Source organism: Eptatretus burgeri, chromosome 10, assembly GCF_056783735.1.
Source record: "Eptatretus burgeri isolate ZD-2024b chromosome 10, Ebu_testis_v1, whole genome shotgun sequence".
NCBI classification, from domain to species: Eukaryota; Metazoa; Chordata; class Myxini; order Myxiniformes; family Myxinidae; genus Eptatretus; species Eptatretus burgeri.
Window position 1 is genome coordinate 105,470,189 of NC_140970.1, and position 20,817 is coordinate 105,491,005.

At 38.3% G+C, this 20,817-nt stretch overlaps 1 protein-coding gene across 2 annotated transcripts in view; it reads right to left on the reverse strand.

Annotated features, from left to right (window-relative positions):
- LOC147019368 (rho guanine nucleotide exchange factor 17-like) overlaps positions 1-20,817 on the reverse strand; it is a 223,311-nt gene that overhangs the window by 69,374 nt on the left and 133,120 nt on the right. For both annotated transcript variants that reach the window (XM_085899824.1, XM_085899823.1), the window contains exon 14: positions 9,780-10,045. In XM_085899824.1, the coding sequence (XP_085755950.1) occupies positions 9,780-10,045 (266 nt within the window). The remainder of the gene's footprint in view (positions 1-9,779; positions 10,046-20,817) is intronic.

Here is a 20,817-nt window from a genome sequence, read left to right on the forward strand (position 1 = left end):
GAGGGAGTAACCAGGGCGAGATACTTGGGAGTCAGACACGTCTTGGGAGAGGAAAGTTTCTGTTAGGCAGATAATGTCTGGTTTGTCAGTGGCAACCTGTATGGAAAGATCTGAAAGGTTTGAGCGAAGGCCCCGGATATTTGAGGTCCACACTTTTAATGAAGAGGTCGGGGAGGAGGCTTTAGGTGCAGGAGGTGGAGGGGGAGGGGGAGGGTAGGACAAGGGACGAGGGCTGAATGAGGAGGAGAAAAGGCTCTGTGGTGCTAGGGGAGAGGGGGGACAAGAGACAAGGAAGAAGGCAGTTGAGGATTTGAGGAGGTGGAGTGAAGAGATGGAGGTGAGAGGGCAGTGGAGGGAGGCAGGTTGGTGGATGAGAGGGGGGCAACTTAGAGAAGGAAGAGTGAGGGGGATGAAAGGTGGGAGAAAGGTGAGGGGGGAATTTTTGAGAGAGGTGAGAGGTAGGCTTGGAGGGAGAAGAGTGGGATGGTTGCTTTGAGAGTGAGAGTGAGGGGTGAGGGGGGTGAGTTGGCACTGAAGTTGGAAAAAAAGAATGGTTGATGGAAAGCGAGCATCCATGGCAATCTGTGGTTTTTAAAAGTTTTAGGTCAGAGATGCGATTTAACACAATTCTTAATGGATGCAATGAAGGCGAATTCAGAGAATGGAGAGAAGAAGCCCTGTAATAGTTGGATTTTTTAGGCAAGGAATGAAGGAGAGGTCGAAATGAGAGCAGTCTGTTAAAATAGCAGAAGAGTAGTGCATTGTGAAACAGTAAAGAGTACCATATGTGTGAGAGATGAAGATGAAGCATTATAAGATCGTTTTTGTTGTTAATATTAATGTATGAGAGAGTTCAACAGATTAGCTCATGGAAGTGTCGAAAAAAATCGAGGAAGAAGATGAGGAGGAAGTTAAGAGGAAGAAGAAGAAGCAGAATCGGGAGAAGGTGAGCGTGTTGTTGTTGTTGTTGTCATTGTTGGGTATATATATATATATATATATATATATATATATATATATATATATTTATTTTTTTTGAGATAAGAAAGAGATTAGTTGGGAGAATGGGGGATGTTTGGAAAGCGGGGAGGATGAAAATTGAAGGTAATGGGGAGGATAGAAATTGAAGGTAATGGGGAGAAAAAAAAAAACCGATCGAACACTGAGTGGAACCGGTAGGCCTCAAGCCTAGGCCTAGGCCTCAAACACCAGGTAAGAACGTTGACAAAAATACTCACAAAATAGCACGATTTTTGAAACAAAACCGAACTAGGAACACACAGTAACATGTAGGTGAGAAAATTAAACAGTTAAAACGGGACAAATAACAACCGGAAACTTAACTTTGAGAACGTCAGCAGGGAGCCCCGAAGGAGACCTCTCGCCGCTCCAAAACCGGAACCGGAAGTGAAAAACATGAACAATAAAGATCTTATGAATGTTCTCTGAAACATGAACATCTTTTGTGAAAAACAATAAAGAAGGATTAAAACTTGTTTTTACAATATAATCTGGCATGTTTTTCTTCTATAAACCTGTTGGATCATCAAACAAATGGAAACAATGCTGAGAAAATTACTGTCCAAGTCATACATGTGTACGTGCACACCAGTCATAGTGCTGGATATGATTTAAACAAAGGTGTCTATAGGAGTCAACACGCTCAAACAGAGCCATAACGAGCTCTTACTTTTCAGCGGGCATCTGATCGTACCGTCTCCCTATCCCCATGAGCACATCAAAGGCTGATTTCTGGTCCGTTGAAGGCTGAATATCAGCATCTCGCAGGGAAACTTTGACGTACTTGGCACCGAAATCTTTCAATAAGAACAGCGGTGTACAACTTTCGACGGAAACAAAATCGGCACGATCGAGAGTAGCCTGCGAATCATCCCTACTGCTGCACTGAATTGATGCAATCGTTCGGCCAGAATATTATTCGTCAAGATGTTGCATGATTAAATCACCAATACACTCGAATTTATACCGCTGACATACTTCTTAACAATCACTTTCGACCCAGAAACCACAGTCAATCTGAACCACGCTGGCCACTGCTCGGATGCCATGACCGAAGATTACTCTGCAGTTTCGTTAAAGGTAACTCGGCATTTTGGTGCACGCGTGAAATTATATTTTGAAAATAAATGCCGACGTTTACATTTCGGGTTTTGAAGCTTTTGCACCTTCGGCGGGAAATTTATAAATATAAAAGGCTAAAAATGTGTTTTATATTTATATTTCATTTCGGCAAATATACCGTCGGCGGATCTGTCAACCAAATTATAAAATAGCTAAGGCCTAACCAATACACTTGAAAAATATTCGATTTTGCAAGTAAAAAAAAAACGAATTTTTTTTGTTGTTTTTTTTTTTGGTCTGGTGTTGATAAATTGGACTGGTGTTGATAAATTGGTCTGGTGTTGATAAATTGGTCTGGTGTTGATAAATTGGTCTGGTGTTGATAAATTGGTCTGGTGTTGATAAATTGGTCTGGTGTTGATAAATTGGTCTGGTGTTGATAAATTGGTCTGGTGTTGATAAATTGGTCTGGTGTTGATAAATTGGTCTGGTGTTGATAAATTGGTCTGGTGTTGATAAATTGGTCTGGTGTTGATAAATTGGTCTGGTGTTGATAAATTGGACTGGTGTTGATAAATTGGACTGGTGTTGATAAATTGGTCTGGTGTTGATAAATTAATTGGACTGGTGTTGCTAAATTGCTCTCATGTTGAGAAATTGGACTGGTGTTGATAAATTGGTCTGGTGTTGATAAATTGGACTGGTGTTGATAAATTTGACTCATGCTGATAAATTGGACTGGTGTTGATAAATTGGTCTGGTGTTGATAAATTGGTCTGGTGCCGATAAATTGGACTGGTGCCGATAAATTGGACTGGTGTTGATAAATTGGACTGGTGTTGATAAATTGGTCTGGTGTTGATAAATTGGTCTGGTGTTGATAAATTGGTCTGGTGTTGATAAATTGGTCTGGTGTTGATAAATTGGTCTGGTGTTGATAAATTGGTCTGGTGTTGATAAATTGGTCTGGTGTTGATAAATTGGTCTGGTGTTGATAAATTGGTCTGGTGTTGATAAATTGGTCTGGTGTTGATAAATTGGACTGGTGTTGATAAATTGGACTGGTGTTGATAAATTGGTCTGGTGTTGATAAATTAATTGGACTGGTGTTGCTAAATTGCTCTCATGTTGAGAAATTGGACTGGTGTTGATAAATTGGTCTGGTGTTGATAAATTGGACTGGTGTTGATAAATTTGACTCATGCTGATAAATTGGACTGGTGTTGATAAATTGGTCTGGTGTTGATAAATTGGTCTGGTGCCGATAAATTGGACTGGTGCCGATAAATTGGACTGGTGTTGATAAATTGGACTGGTGTTGATAAATTGGACTGGTGTTGATAAATTGGACTGGTGTTGATAAATTGGACTGGTGTTGATAAATTGGACTGGTGCTGATAAATTGGACTGGTGCTGATAAATTGGACTGGTGCTGATAAATTGGACTGGTGCTGATAAATTGGACTGGTGCTGATAAATTGGACTGGTGCTGATAAATTGGACTGGTGTTGATAAGTTGGACTGGTGTTGATAAGTTGGACTGGTGTTGATAAATTGGACTGGTGTTGATAAATTGGTCTGGTGCTGATAAATTGGACTGGTGTTGATAAATTGGCCTCGTGTTGATAAATTGGACTGTTGTTGATAAATTGGTCTGGTGTTGATAAATTTGACTGGTGTTCATAAATTGCTCTCGTGTTGATAAATTGGAATGGTGTTGGTCAATTGGTCTGTTGTTGATAAATTGGAGCGATGTTGATAAATTGCTCCAGTGTTGATAAATTGCTCTTGTATTGATAAATTGGACTGGTGTGGGATAAATTGGTCTGGTGTTGATGATTTGGTCTGGTGTTGATAAATTGGATTGGTGTTGATAAATTGGAATGGTGTTGATGTGGCGCAGGCATGATTGGCCGAATGGCCTTCACCTGAATTTAATTGCCATGTGTATTCTTGTGTGTCAGTTTAGGATGGCCTGGTCATCAATCAGTGGCTGGTCACTCCTGGGAGATTGATTAGCTATCCCCATGCCACGGTCCTGTTCAAGCAGAAATGACAAGGGCTATTCAACAACAACAACCAGCTCCCAGCCAGACTTCCTCCCAATCACAGGTACAATTTGTTTTCTGTTACTATGTCAGTTTCAAATCCAGTTAGCTTTTCTACCAGGTCAGGTCAGGTTTGGGAGCATGCACCAGAGCAGCACGTCACTGCGTCCACATTCCGCCAGAACTCCTGGGGCCTCCGTCTGGCCATCCTCCAGGCAGATGCCTGGCCCATCCCCATCTTCTTGAGATGCCGATCAACCTGCTGCAACCATGAGGCACATGGTTGGCCCATTGGCCTCCTCCACTCAAGAGACTCCCTCGTTGAGAGAATCTGGTGAGCAGGATCAGCGTCAGGAAAACGAGCCACATGTCCATACAGCTGCAGATGACATCCATTGACTATGCAGGTAACAAATCTCATTTGAGTCTCTATCAGCAACCACTCGTTGGACACAAGTCCGACCAGCGATGGCCAAGGATTCTCCGAAGAGACCTGGTGCCAAATAAATTAAGTCTCTGTCTCAGATCCTTGGTTAGAGTCCAAGTCTCACATCCATAGAGCAAGACTGGAAACACCAAGGACCTGAAGACTCGGACTTTCATCCTCCCACACAGGTACCGGCAGTGCCACACCCCATTATCCAGTGAATCCATGACTCCCAAGGCCCGACCAAGACTCACAGCCAGCAGAGACATGAATATCACTGCCAAGGTAAGTGAATCTCTCCACGACCTCAACATCATCACCACAAACAGGCACAGACAGGACAGCAGCATCTAAGAGGTCATTGAAAGCCTGGATCTTAGTTTTGACCCAAGAAACCCGTAATCCCAGCAGCTCCGACTCCTCATTCAACACCTTGAGGCCCCCCAAAAGGATATCTAAAGTCTCCGCGAAGATGACTGCATCATCTGCGAAATCAATGTCAGAGATCTTGACATTCCCAAACGATGCACCGCAGCTTGATCTCTCCGACATCCTCCCTAGAATCCAGTCCATACAAGTGCAGAAAAGTGTGGGGGCCAGGATACACCCCTGACAAACTCCAGTAACAACTGGAAATAAGTCAGAGATGGTACCACCACATCTCACTGCACTCTCGGCACCAGAGTAGAGTACAGACATCAGATCGATCAGTTTTGGTGGCACCCCACGAAGACCAAGAATCCTCCAGAGGGCATCCCGATTCACTGAATTGAACGCTTTACAGAGATCAAGATAAGCTGCAAGCAGTCCCTGCCGAAACTCTCGTCTGCGTTCGGTGAGGACCAGAAGAGCAAGGATACGGTCAATCGTTGACCTCGTTAGTGTCAAGCCTGACTGCTCTGGATGCTGGTGCTCAAGCAGGTGGTGGCGAACCCTATCAAGAATTATCCGAGGAAAATCCTTGCCCGGCACTAAGAGCAGCGTCACCCCTCCGTAGTTGTTGCAGTCTTGGCAATCACCCTTCCCTTTCCAGAGAGGGACAACAAGGCCCCTCCTCCAGTCAGTTAGGATGATGCCTGTGTTCCAGGCAGAGCACAGAACTGCATGCAATGACACGAGTGCAGCATTTCCACCAGCATTGAGATGTTCAGCATGGATGCCACAGATCCCTGAAGCTTTAGCCCATTTCACCCGGTTCACTGCAGCCTGTTTCCACAAGCGAAGGTGGACCACAGTTGATTGGAGGGTCAGCAATAGGGATAGTAACACCCCTGATGTCCAACTCGACAACTGGTGGATTAGCCTGGTACATCCGCTCAAAGTAACCGGCCCAGTGGGCCTTCACTTGAGACTCCTCTGTCAAGAGCCCACCACACTCCGCTCCAACTGCAGTACACCAAGGGATGGGCTTGGATGAACGCAATGCGCAAATTCCCCTGTAAGCGGGACGAGAATCACTTGACCACAGGTGATGCTCAACCCCTTCACAGATTCCTCACACATTGGCCTCCTTGTCCACCCTTAGCGCACGTACAGTTTTATGCCTCAGCTCCCTCAACAGCTCAGCTCTGCCATTCAGCTTGGCCCTGCGACTCTGGTCAATGGTATTCCATGTCCCTTGAGAGACAAAATTCTTCTTTGCCCGACGGTGAGTTCCAAGTTTCAAGACATTTCTACCAGGCACTCCATAAACCAACCTCATCTAACTCACAGCTTTCAATTTTGTACCGAATCAAATCCTGTCTGAAAGTGTATATTTACTACATCCAATGCATTTCTTTCATCCACTCAATGACAAGCTGCTTCACAGAACTGCATTAAATTTGTTGAACACAATAATTATTTCATAATTCATGCTGACTGCCTTTAATTAGTTTAAATTTACTTAAATGGTTCCCCCATCTTATCAGTTAACTGACGTCCATCACATCTTCCCCACAAGTGAAGTGAAATGAACAGGTCTCCAGTTCTCTGATTCCTGTGTGCATCCTTAAATAATGATGTTACATCTGCTACTCTCCAATCCTATGGTGGCTGTCCTGACTCCAATTAGCAGTTGAAGATATCAGGTAACATCTTGCTTATCTGCTCTGCCATGTCTCTCAATACTCTTGGAAACATATTTTCTGGCTTATGCACACACTCGTTCCACTCTCACCACTATCCCAGATACTGCCGACAACAAACGTTTATCAAAGTGGTAATAATCTTCCTCAGTTCTCCTTGTTCTCGGATTGACTCACTCTTTATTGATTCATTTCCCAACCAACTTTTCACTACCTTTCTTTACATGCACTATGCACTGACTAATCCAATTCCAGGATTAAATATATATATATATATATATATATATATATATATATATATATATATATATATATATATATATATATATATATATATATATATATATATATATATATATATATATAGAGTAATCGCTTGATTTGCCACTAAAATGAGAAGGAAAAGAAACATATGCTTCTAATTAAACCCAATACAACGAGAGAGTTCATAGAATGCGTTACCCTGCGCAGTGTTCAGGTATATACTTCAATTTAAATGAAACAATTATTTTAAAGATCATTAAAAAAACATTCCGGAAGTTTTGCGCTATTGAAGCAATGTCATACACCACTTTATTTAACATGTCCAAGTACTGCTAAAACAGAAGGGTTTTGGAAGTGCAAAGAAAGTAATTTGTGTTCTACAGTGTTCAAGTATGTAGTTAAATGTAAATAAAATAAAGATTGTAAAAGTCGTATAAATAAATAAATTCTGGAATTTACTGCCATTGATGCCATTGTCTTTTACTGCCATTGTCTTTTACACTACCTTTTTGAACACGTTACATTCATTATTCGTACCCGTTTATGACGTCCATAAAAACAGCAAGTTTCCTGTTGGGAATGATTTTCAATTCTGTTTGACTGCCAGGCAGACAATGAAAAATCATCTCAGCCCTCTCTGTGCAGGTGTGATCGGGACAAATCCAGAGGCAAAGTACAGTAAAACGGCAAATTTGTCTTCCGACTCATGTTCCGATTCGTGTTCAAAATATAAAATTAAATTTATATAAAGTTGTTCCCCGATCATAAACTGATGTTTGTGGGCAGAGAGACGGACAGACATTAATAAAATGCTTCACCCAACTTTTCGCTTCGTGTGCATGGGACAATTACCCACCAATATGATCCTCAAATGACTACAACCTTAAGCAATATCGAATATGCCACACCAGACAAAATGAAAATAACAAATACAAAGAAACAACATTAATAACTCAATGATATTCATAGAATACTTTTCCCACGCAGTCTTGAGAAGGACTCAGTGCGAGCCAACTCTTGAGGTGGCAAATTTGTAATTGCATCTATGTACACTTCTGCGGTAAATGTGGACAAATTATACTTTGAAAAGTCTGCTGGAGAGTACATTCATAAGCTTTTACAAAGCAGCTTTTATTCTCGTTCGAGTGTTTTCATAACGACCGAGTCTGATAAAGATGCCAGAATAGATGGATAAAGTATAAATTGGGAAATCATTAAAACGTCTTATAAAAAAGAACGTTAAAAAACCCCTTTTTTCACCAACTGAGCACAATAAAGGCCGACGTGATAACAATTATTTTATAATTTCTCACAGGAGAAAGTGAGTGTCTCTGGGCATTTGGTTTTGTTTAATTCACCGTGTAAGTTCTGAGGAGTGTGCTTTATCAACTGGTCATGTAACGTGTGGTAACGTTTCAATTTCCTCTGTTGAACAGTTTTCAATGTACACTTAATGTGTGCTATATCAAATGGTCATGTCCATCCATCCATCCATTCATTCATGAGGACCATACTCTGTGCAGAGTGTTGGTGCTGCCTAAGCAGTCTCCTTGGCTATTGGACACAATCCTGAACGGGTCGCCACTCCGACACAGTATACCAGCAAGCTGGCACTCATTTTGCCGACCTCGGAAGGATGATAGGCAGTCAACCCCACCTGGTATTAATTCAACAGCCGAGTGGGGTTTGGACTCAGGATCCTCGGATCCCAAGCCCACCACCCTAACTATTAAACCAACACCAGGCAAATGGTCATATAACATGTGGTAAAGGTTAAATTTTCTCCGTTGAACGGTTTTCGATGTACAGTCAATATGCACTACATCAAATGGTCATGTAACATGTGGTAAAGTTTCAATTCCCTCCGTTGAACGGTTTTCGATGTATGCTCTTAACACGAGAACTGCCACTTTATAGCTGCTGGCAGTGATGACCGGGTACCAAGAAGTTCCGCTTTGATGCAACACCACTTTGATCAGACACCTGACCTGCTATGTCCTCTTTATTCAATTGAATTCAGAATGGTATTGAAATTCATTCAATTCAAATCAAATGGAAGACCAAATAGGTACAAGTCCTCCATTGGAGTCATCAGAAGGAACCCAAACAAGGAAAAAATCATCGATTAAGTAATCAGGAGGAACCTGGATAGGATTCGGGTTTCAACTGCTGCTCCTCTACCCTCAAACCCATCCAGACACAGCTAAGTGAGCCTAATTCAAAAAAAAAATCAAAACGAATGCAAATTCAAAAAATAAAATAACTCCGGCTGCCAGATCATGCATCCAATCAGGTTGAAATTTAAAACATATATTCCCCATCATGACGAGATCATAATTGGGAAGTTTCATGTCGATTGATGCAATGGCACAGTTCAAGAGAGAAAATTTTCAAAATATTTTCCTTCAATCCAACATGGCTGCCAAACCATGTGACCTATCGATTCTTTGTGAACACCTTGGTATCCCCAAGGCTTGGGAAACACGTGTGTGATGTTTTCCCTCAATCTATACAGCCGTTCTGGAGAAGAAGATTTTTAAAGGTTTTCATGTAAATCCAACATGGCTGCCAACCATGTGACCTATGATGTCATAGGTGGGGAACTGTCCATTATTTTCTTTTTTTGTGAACGTGGGCTAACAACTTATTGGTTCTGCCATAAGGAGCACAAAATCCACCAAGTGCTGTCTACGTAATCACACACAACTATTCTGCACATGCTCAACTATACACATTATCATGGGTTATTGCAAATTTTACAAGAATAGGTGCCTCACAAAAATGAAATTGACCATGCATTCGAAACAACCCTTACCAAACATGTTTTGTTTGTAACCACGTCCATCTCTGTGGGTGTTCATTTTCAAAGCTCTACAAAGCAACAGAACTCACCATGAAGGATTTCCTGTGGTTCTTCCTCATCCAGCAATCCCCAGGCTGTTTCTTCCTCAACCTCTGAGTCGCTTTCAAACATCAGGCCTTGCACTCTGCTTCCAGGCTGTCTGATGCTTTGTTCTCCCCCTGGTGAACTTGCAAAATGATCAGCAGCTTCTCGCTCCTCTGCTCCACGCTCGCGAGTGCACACTGAAAGTCCATTTTGTGGAGGAGTCGATGGGTCAGTTATGGCCAAGTGTTGCTCTGGCTCGAGCCCATCAAGCCTGTGGCAAATAGTTCTGATTAGTCAAAGAGCATAAAATATTCCAGTGAAGGATATAGCAAGAGGTGTTTTTTCTATACATTTGACAAAGTTCATGATCAGGAAGAGCTGCTATGGGAGGAATATGAGTATAGCTTATGTACAAAAGGATAGCTATGAAGAGTAAACGGTTGTCAGTAGATATGGGATACAATACAAGGTGAAGTTGTACTATTATCATGAAAGGAAATAATAGCAATAAATGATCAGGACCGAGTGTTTTAACAAACTGAAGATGGGGAGAAATGACCAGAAATAAGCATGGAGTGAGGAAAAAAGATACACGAGCTGTTTCTGGCTTTGATTAAGAACAAAGTATATTTAACAAGAAGAGAAATTCAACGAGAGTTCATAGAACACGTTACCCCACACAGTCTTGAGAAAAGGAACATTGAATGGGTCTTTGAAAGTCTTGCTCAGCGTTTTACACGGAAGAAACTGTTCGGCAGTTTTACACGGAAGAAACAGAAACAGTATTGCTAAAAGTTGAAGCATTCATGGTGTGTGTGTGTGTGTGTGTGTGTGTGTGTGTGTGTGTGTGTGTGTGTGTGTGTGTGTGTGTGTGTGTGTGTGTGTGTGTGTGTGTGTGTGTGTGTGTGTGTGTGTGTGTGTGTGTGTAATATCCACAGCCATCGCTGGAATGTATGAACTGTCAATGTTACAAACCCGACACCCCTCAATCAAGAATATTTCTGGTATTCCTACATTTGCGTGAGTCTGATTTGCATTCAGGAACACCAATTATGGTTAACCATTGTGAAATTGCCCCTCTTTCATTTAAATGCTGAAAATTATGTTTAAAAGACAATTTGAATCACGGCATGTTAAAAGTGCCCGTCGAGCAGAACCAAGTCACTGAAAACAACCACACAGGACATTCGCAAAAGGCCTCATTTAGCAGTCGTATATCATTTTGAAAGTCTTGTATTGCTTAACCCCACTTTTTGCTTTGCATGAGTGGGGTAATGAACATTAGGTTGAGGTTGAGGTTGGAACTCAGGCTGAGTTCCAGCAAAGAGTGTCATATCGGAGAGAATGCTCATGAGAGTGTGTTGACCTGGCGATAGTGTATGGGATCAAATTAGTAAACAGTATAATTTGAAATAATAGGCCTTTGTACTTTCGCCTCAGAGGTTCATTAATATGCTTACCTCTGTGATGTACGTCAGTCTTCTGAATGCCTCCGAGGATTTCCAAAACGGTGCTATGTGCGACATGACTATTGCATCCTGTACTGTGTTCAGTTATTCTAGTTTACGGTTACCATTCCTCAAGAATCAAAAACCAAACCAAACCACAATAAGATGTCCCTTGTAATTGCAATGAGGTTCATTATAAAAATACAGGGAAGAGGTGCAATCATAAACGATACAGACCAAGCAGTCAACAGACACAGATAGGAGTAGATGATAAATGGGGTTTCTGGGACGCCCATTCAAATGAATGGAGGAAAAGGGAAAAACTTTCTGAACCAAGCCCCAAAAGCTCAAAATAGGAGAATCATTTTCTCCCCACCTATTCCCTTCCCTCCCATACAAGCAAATGTAATATTGAGACTCATTTTCTCCCCACCTATCCCCTTCCCTCCCATACAAGGAAATGTAAAATTGAAACTCATTTAATTTTCTTTTAACATTCATTTCCATCGAGTATATTCACTTTATCTCTTCAAGCATGAAAGAAAGGGAAGTTCACTATCCCTCCTTCGGTTCTGTAAAATTGGGAAGTGCCTTTAAGAGTACAGTCATGCTGTGAAAATGAGGAAGTATTCTGTGCCCATGTCTCTCATGGTTATATCTTAAATCATGATAACACTAACAGAACAAAGTTTAGCTAAAAGCAAGAAAAAACAACTTTTAATTAAAAGAATATATTTTAAACGCAAGTTTCATATAAAAGAAAAGATAAAATCCTTATTTCAGCCCTTACACCCGAACCACGCCAAAAAAAATCCTCGTCATTTACCTTATGAGACACACCCTGAAAAACCCATTGTTGTGTTATCTCCCATGATGTCATCAACTTGGACTATTTATTGCCAAACGCCAACTTTGTTTTATTCAGAGAATGGAATATTTAGAAGCAGATCAATCGTTTTCACAAGATGACAGGTGAGATCCTTAACCCAATTCAATATTTGTTGTCTTATACAGAATTAAATCACGATACAATCAATAATTATTGCATGTCTTTTTCTAACAGGTTGTCCCCAATCAGAACATCGTTGATAACTGATCTAGAACAAGAGGCGTTTGCATATCACGACGAGTGGCAAAAAATGAATGACTTACTTAAAGACATTCAATCGTTCAGAAGAGAATTGAATGACATTTTTATGGCTGGAAAGAAGTTCTCTCACGTCCTCTGACCTTGAATGAGTCGAGTCAAAGGTGAGAAATTATCCTTCTGTGTGTGTCTGTGTGTCTTTCTGTCTCTTTGTGTCTATGTGTGTCTGTGTGTCTGTGTGTCTATGTGTGTATTTGTGTTTATATGTGTATGTGTGTGTGTGCATGTGTGTGTATATGTGTGTGCATATGTGTGTATTTGTGTATTTGCGTGTGCATGTGTGTGTATGTGTGTGTGTGTGTCTGTGTGTCGATGTGTGTATGTGTTTATATGTGTATGTGTGTGTGTGCATGTGTGTGTGTGCATGTGTGTGTATATGTGTGTGTGCATATGTGTGTATTTGTGTTTGTGTATTTGCGTGTGCGTGTGTGTGTGTGTCTGTGTGTGTGTGTGTGTCTGTCTGTGTGTGTGTCTCTGTCTCTGTCTCTCTCTCCCTCTTTCTCTATGTCTCTGTCGATATCTCTCTTGAGTGTTGACTCATTATTATTATTATTATTATTATTATTTTTTTCAGTTTAAACACCTGTTTGGATGAACCAAACACACAACTTAATCTTCTGGAGGAATCTGACATGACACAATCTTCTGGAGGTAAATGTTATATTTATTATTATATTAATATCATAACATAATCATCTTTATATACCATAATTGTTTTTCCCTCTTTGTTTTGAACAGAATATGTTGACCGAGCTTCAAAATCACAAACCATCAGACTACTGCGAAAGAAGATTTTATTCAATGTTTGTAATCTTGTTTTATTATATATGCTTTCCGTATAATTATCTGATTTTGGATTACAAAAATGTGGATGTGAGTGGATGTGGGTGGAGCTTGTGTGTATGGGGTTTGTGTGGATGTGGCTTGTGTGGGTGGAGCAATTTTTTTAAATGAAATAAACATGTTGTGTATGGGGAACTAATAAACTAATCACTAATTATGTGGATATGATGGATGTGGTGGGGTTTGCGTGGGTGGGATTTGCGTGGGTGGGATTTGCGTGGGTGGGATTTGCGTGGGTGGGGTTTGCGTGGGTGGGGTTTGCGTGGGTGGGACTTGTGTGGATGTGGTTTGTGTGAGTGGGGTTTGCGTGGCTGTGGCTTTTGTGGATGCGGCTTTTGTGGGTGGGGTTTGCGTGGGTGGGGCTTGTGTTGGCGGAGTCAAAAAGGGGCGGAGTTAAAAAGGGGTGAAGTCAAAATTTTTTTTTAAAATTTATCTTTGTCTTTTGTAATTCCTGTGAATAAAATGAACCTAAAATCTCTTCCCCCTTTAAATCACATAATTTGTAAGTCCAAGGAACTGTACCGATGACATCAACAATTTTAAAAAGTTCATTTGTCCATCGCTTGGTATAACCTTTTTCAAAATGAGATTTCCACCTGCATATTCTTACTATATCACCAACTTTGAACTTATGCTTTCTGACATTAATCTCTTTTTCATATTTAATTTTGTAAATGTATCTGATAGTTTAATTTTTGTTGAGCTATGAATTGTACTTATCTGCAATGCCCTGAATTAAAAATAACCATTGTTGAGAACCGAGTTCAGTGAATTTTTTATAGTCTCTCTTTTAAAGTGCGATTAAAATGCTCAATAACAACCGCTTTTCCTTCATTACAGTTGCTGTATAATGTAATGTTATTTTAAAGAAAATTCATAAATGTTTTGTTGTAGAACTCTGTACCCTCATTACCACAATTTTCTTTAGGTTTTCTCTTGCTTTTATTGAATATCTGTTGGAAAGCTAACATAAGAGGATTACCTGTTTTGTTTTTCAAAAGAACAACCCACGCATATCTACTCCTCAAATCAATCACGGTTAAAGCATACTTGCACCCCTGATCAATACTGAGTTCAATCAAAGCAGCGGACCAGATATAATCAACTTCCTTGGAATAAACCTTCCTTCTATGAAACTTTGTGATTATTGGTTTATGTAATTCATCAGCTAATTGCTCTTCAATCTTAATGACATCGAGAGCCCATAAGTTTTTTGAATTTCCAAACCCAAGTTTCAATTTAGCACTGCTCATCTTATTCACGATGACCCTATCAACTTTTTCTCTCAAGGTTGGATTTTGTATCAGAGACAAATAATACAACATTTCTATATCGGCTTCATGTTTTTCTTCCAATGATGTGCAAATTTCCTTAATCAATATCATGCCTCATGCACACTTCATCAACCCTATTGATAGGTTTGCTCCAAGGTTTAGGATTGTCAGCCTCATCTAATCTTTTATTCAAGTTTGTTCCTGGACCACAGAAAGAATACCGTGGTAGATGCAATTCCCCTGGTATTCCAGTTGTTGTAAATATACTTCCTAATAAAAACTTTTGCATATCTCCCCATCGTTTGTGTTTGGTGATTAATTCACTCTTTTTTGAGCCACACACCGAACATGTACCTTTTTGTATAACCCTATTATTTTTACTTTTACCATACGAGATATTTTTACTCTCGGTTTTCTTTTTACATTTGAGACAATAACTCATTTATTTATGTGAAAAATTCCTACAGAGTGCGAAAACCTTTTCATTTTTCCAACATGCACATTTGAATCTTAATTTTTAAAACACAAAGAATCCTCAGAAATGTATTCACTCTCTCCTCCATTTATTTAAGAAAAAAAATGTAAAACATTAATCGAAATCAATTACACCAACATCATCAACAATATAATCTTTTCCTTCTTTCTCTTCTTTATCTCAACTTTTCTTTTAAATCTTCTCCCTGAAATCGATGTTAATAGTCTTGACGCATATATTTCTAATAGACTTGCCAATTCCTCCTCGGTGCGTTGCTATTGAATTTTATAAATTGAATTCTAATAGACTTCCTCCTCGGTGCGTTGAGATCGATTTATTTTCTGTAATACCTTCGACTTTTTATAATCTCACTGGTTTCGATATTTTTATATTTATTTATTCTCTCTCTTTCTTCCCTCTCCCTCTCCCTCTCCTCCTCCTCTCTCTTCTCCCTCTCCTTCTCTCTCTCTTCTCCCCTGTCTCGGTTTCTTCAACTCCTTCCTCATCCCTTACTATCCTTGAACCACTTTCACCCCATAGAATATCATACATATATTCATCTGGATTCAGTGATACTCTTGAATCCACAATTATTTTTTCTCATAAAAGGAAATCAATAAGATTTGTTGATGAAATATAAAACTCTTTTTGAAATCATCACCTTTAGAAGTTCACTTTTATTTAATATATTAATCAAATCTCTATTTGTGGGTTTTTTAACATCAGTACAAGGCCAGTTCTTAATTGAAAAATGTCTGTGTGTATGTTCCAATTCATAAGGAATGTAAAATCTCACACCCTTTTCTTGTGGGTATCCTTGAATGCAAAAATTATAATTTTCTTGAAGCCTTCTTGCTGTCATTTATGTATCAGAGAAATATGACAGATTAATATGATGACACGTAATACCACCCCATCTTCCTGTTGTTAAATCATTTTGTATTCCTCGACTTTGTATAATTATCCAATTTCCTTCCTTCTTTGTCATATAAACGATTGCTTCACCATCATATAATTTCTTATTCCCGAAATCATGTATTTGTTGTTTGCTAATTGTGCTTCCACATATCTCCTGATTCTTAGCAAGAGGATAATATTCTTCTTGACAAGACTGATAAAAATCATGTAGGTCTTCTAGGTTTAATGACAAAGACCAATTATATCCTAAATCACACATATACCTCCATTTCCCTATTGTCATATTAACTATACTTCCTTCTTTATAAAATTCAATAGCAAGCAGATAATTGAATTGAATAAGAAAAGGTGTATGGTTTGTTGAACCAGGTGTTGTGGTTGTAAATTCCACTTGTTTCACAAAACGTGCCATTTTATTTAAGGATATAAATTGTGATAAATCATTTAATCTCACCAAGTCATTCGCGTCAATCGGGCTTGGATAATTTATAAACATTTTTCATATTAATTTTTTTTGCGATACTGGATTTCTGTCGTTCAGCCTGTGCCTTTGTGTAATAATTTGATAAATCAATATCCAGTTCTTGGGATACACCAAAGATAGAACCATCTTTAACAACATAAGTCATTTATATTAGATTAAAAATAATGTCATTAAAAAATTTATTTTTGTTGAGTTGAAATAACACATAGAGACATAATTGACCACAACACTTGGAATTTAATTCTTGGACTTGAAATGTTTGATAAACACCATTCTGTAAGAATTTTATGACTTCAACAGGTGGTGGAAGACCATAACTATCAAAATAATATTTGTCTTGACTATTAAAAATGCAAACCCAATGAGAACCGTTCCCATTATTATCTTCTCAGTTCATAATACTATTCTTTGTATGTTTGGACACGTTTGTTAATTCATCTCTCATACAAATAACCACATTATGAATTTTTAATTTCTTACAATATTTGACAAGTTCTAAATTTGATGTTGTATTCTTTCCAAATTCTTTCAACCACTCATCAATGCTCATTTATTTATTAGAAAGATATAATCCATTACCCCTTTTAGTTAATTTTACACCTGCTTGTGCAATAGAAGAAAGCATATCTCCAATTAAAAATCTTGCTTTATCAGGCAGACTTTCAAGTTTTTCAGCAAAATCTACAATTACACCACTTCCACTAATTTGTTTTTCCAACTCTTTGTAATGTCTTTCCAACTCTTTTTGAGCCTGGAGTTGAGCCTTCCTTTTGTTGGCAGTTTTCACCGCTGCTAAAATACCACCCGTCAATGCTCCAACCGCACTTAAACCAGCAAATAAAGGAATTAGAAATGGGAGAAATCCTCCACTCGTCTCTCTGATTGAATATTTCTTCAACATTGGTTTTGACATTTTAATTTTAAGTGAGCCAGTATTGTTCAAGATTTTCACCTGTTCTCTTGTGAGCAAAACATAAATTCTTACTGCTCCTTTTCTCTGAATTGTATTAACGTTAATCATACAAGGCTTTTGATTTTGAATACAAGATGATAGTTTATGAAGATTGATTTGATTAACATATACCCCAGTTGGCACTTTAGGACTCATTTATTTATCAAAAATTAGACTAACCATAACACCATTATCTGTATTAATCTGTAATTCTGTTTCTTCCAAAAGCAAACAATTATGTATCAACTTCTTCACTCTCTCTCTCCTCTTTCAATGTATAGGGAAGTATCTACTCAATTAGACTTTATAGTTTCCTTTTGAGCACTCAGGTCAATCGCATTGATTGCATACAGACTTTGAAATTCTGTCATATCCAAAATGGGTTCTTTATTTCCATTGCTTTCACACACCTTTTGGTAAGACTTGTATGCTTCAGCATAATCATTTTTTCCCAATTAATTTCCAATCTATCTCATGGATAAAATGTTCCAACTTGAGAAATACGAAGTTGTTTCACCTTTGCATTATCACTCAACGCATTATTCTTATCAATAGCAGTATCACCATCTGGTTTAAAAAAAAAAAATGAGCCACAGACATCGTGACTTTCCTTCCAGAACACCCAAATTCCACGTGTAAGTGGTTTGGTTCAGTTTAACATGTTGGCATCTTCCTTTAAGGTATGATACACTGAGTGGTTTCTTTGAGATAAGTCTTCCATTCAACATCTCTTCTGTTTTAAGATTATGAGAATATTCACTAATATACCAACTCATTTCATCAATGAGAAATTCATTCTGAGCAGCAAAAGCATTAGCCACACCAAAAAGCAATCTATTTTCATTATCATTCCTTTGCAGTTCAAATCTAATTTTGAGACCATACAGAACTTTATCATGATCACAAAATCCAAATATACCTTTAAGAGGAACTGCCACAGTAAAACTATTACCTGTTTTTGTATCAACATTATACGTTCCTTTCCTTTGACTATATCCAGGGTCTGTGTTTGTTCCTGTTGCCATATCAGGAATAAAACCTTCGACAGATCCCTTTCTCATTCTATCACAAAATGAATATAGTGTAAATTTCATCATTTCAGATGTAGCAGAGACATAATCAACCGCTTCAACTTCTTGTGTTCCAATATAGCCTACAAACGAACACTATCAAACATTTTCCAGAAGAAATCATTTACGAGTGTATAGTTTGTGGTATTCGCAGCCTTAGTGAATGTACATTTACACAACAAGAAACTTTTGGCAAGATTCAAATAAGTTTGTTAATTATTTATTTATTTATTTTTGTTCCATTTGCATTCCAGTTTGTTCCAGTTATTGCATTTAACTTGAAGTAGTCTTCTTTTTTAGTCGAGTTTGAGATGACAATGGTATCATCCAAATCAAAGATACTATCAATTGCTTCCATACATGTATTTATTTAGGAAAAAATATGTTAAAACTTTTGAAACCCTGACCCAAGTATTTGAAATATTTTCTGTCGTTCTTGGGGAGACAACTGAGTTTTGCTTTTCTTCATTTATTTTGTTGCTTGCAATTTATGAGATTCCTTTTGGGCATCTTTTATACTCTTTATAGCACCACTACATTTCCCACAGCAGAAGCAGTTGAATCAATTTGGTCTTTATGTTTAAGAATAGTCGAACCTATACCCATTAGAGAATCAATTATCCCATCTCCTCTAAATTGATGTGCAACACCCCTTTGTCACTTAGGTTTATAGTATCCTCAACCAAGATACATACCTTCACCCTTGTAGTATGGGGAAAGGAACATCCCATCCCCTGTAATTATTTTATATTTTCCCAACTCGTGTATCCTCACAATAACCATCGTATTTATTTATTGGAAAACTTCACGTCGGTGAAGTCTGATGGATATAATTTCTCCATTAAAAGAAATCATGTGATTCTCTTGGTCGGTTATCCTAAAATTTACTCTGTACATGGTTTTTCCTGATACAGGAAGACAAACCAGATTTTTGGGTTCCAAACTGAATTTATAACCAATTGGGGTTGAGGATGCACTGAATGAAAATATTGTATTTGTTCTTATTCCATCATTATAAGCACAATCAATCAAATCACAGTGAATTAATACTGAATTTATGCCTGAGGATATTTGAATGACATTATCACTGTAAAAGGTCCCATTAGTTTCAATCTTTTTTGGGGAGAAACCCAATAACTCTCCAAATGAATTATCAATTGTGAAATCAACCTTATATTTATTTTTAAGTTTAATCGTTGATTTTGAAGTATGTTTTTGAATATCTATAACAATATTTTTTGGTTCATCACCCTGTTCTTTCACAAGATGAGCAATTTCGGAAGATATTTGAGAAATCTCATATGCTCCGGTTGAAACTGTTATCATTTTGTATCCACTTCCCAGATTATAACTAAACTTGTCATTTTTCTTGGTGATATTAAACAAGGTATTATAAGTTTCCATGGACAATAAAGACGCCTCATATTCTTTTGTTGCGTCAAGTTGTAGTGGGTTTGGAAATGAAGATGTGTGGTCGCTTGTTGCGAAATTAAAACTAAGGATTGTGCTTCTCATCTTATTTAACATGGGATAAAAAGTCTTTGTATTGACATTCATAAATTATTTTCTTGTTCATCAACTGGTCGAAAATGGCTGATGCTTCATTAAAACAATTGTTATTTCCATCCTTCTTACTACCAAACAGCAATAACAGTCTATTAACTAATTGTGATGGGTCATTTGGAAGAAAACTAACACCTGAACCAAGCCTACTTGAAGCCTGAATAATGTGTTTCTCCTTCTCATTCTTCCTACTTTTACCAGATAGACTAACCCTATAATTAAGAGAGTCCAGTTGATCAATATATACTCTACTCTCCTTATTTTTCATATCCAATGGTTTATCAAAATATTTTGATTCATCCCTCACAGTTGAACGTTGTTTTCCATCTTTTGTTGGAAGAAACATAAATCTCGGAGTTAGTTTAACAGGGGGTTGAACAGAACTCAAGAACCTTAATTCATCATTCAATATCAATCCCTTTTTTTGAACAAGATGAAATATTGCTGGTTGTTCTGTTGGAATGAGTCCTGCTTTGGTTTTTGAATCAGCTGAATATTCATTGTTTTGAAGAGACTTCACAATATAATCAGGGGGTTGATTCATCTCTTCCAGTTGTTGAAATAATCCTTCATCATCATATTCTCATTCTCCTATATGCTCTAATTCTTCCTCTATCATTTGACTGAAATCTTTTAACATTTGAAGTTTTTTTCGAGTATATTTTCTTGTGGGAACTGTGGAAGCATCTATCATTTTTTTCTTGAGAAGTTTTTAAAAGTGGTGAAAAAAATTTCTCTTGTTTTCTTTCAAATGCTTCTTCATCCGTTAGTGTCTGTCTGCGTTTCTTCTTTATGTCTTCCTGTTGTTTTACAACTTTTGAAACCAACTCTTGATGTTCCTTCAATCTTCTTGCTCTTTCCTTCACATC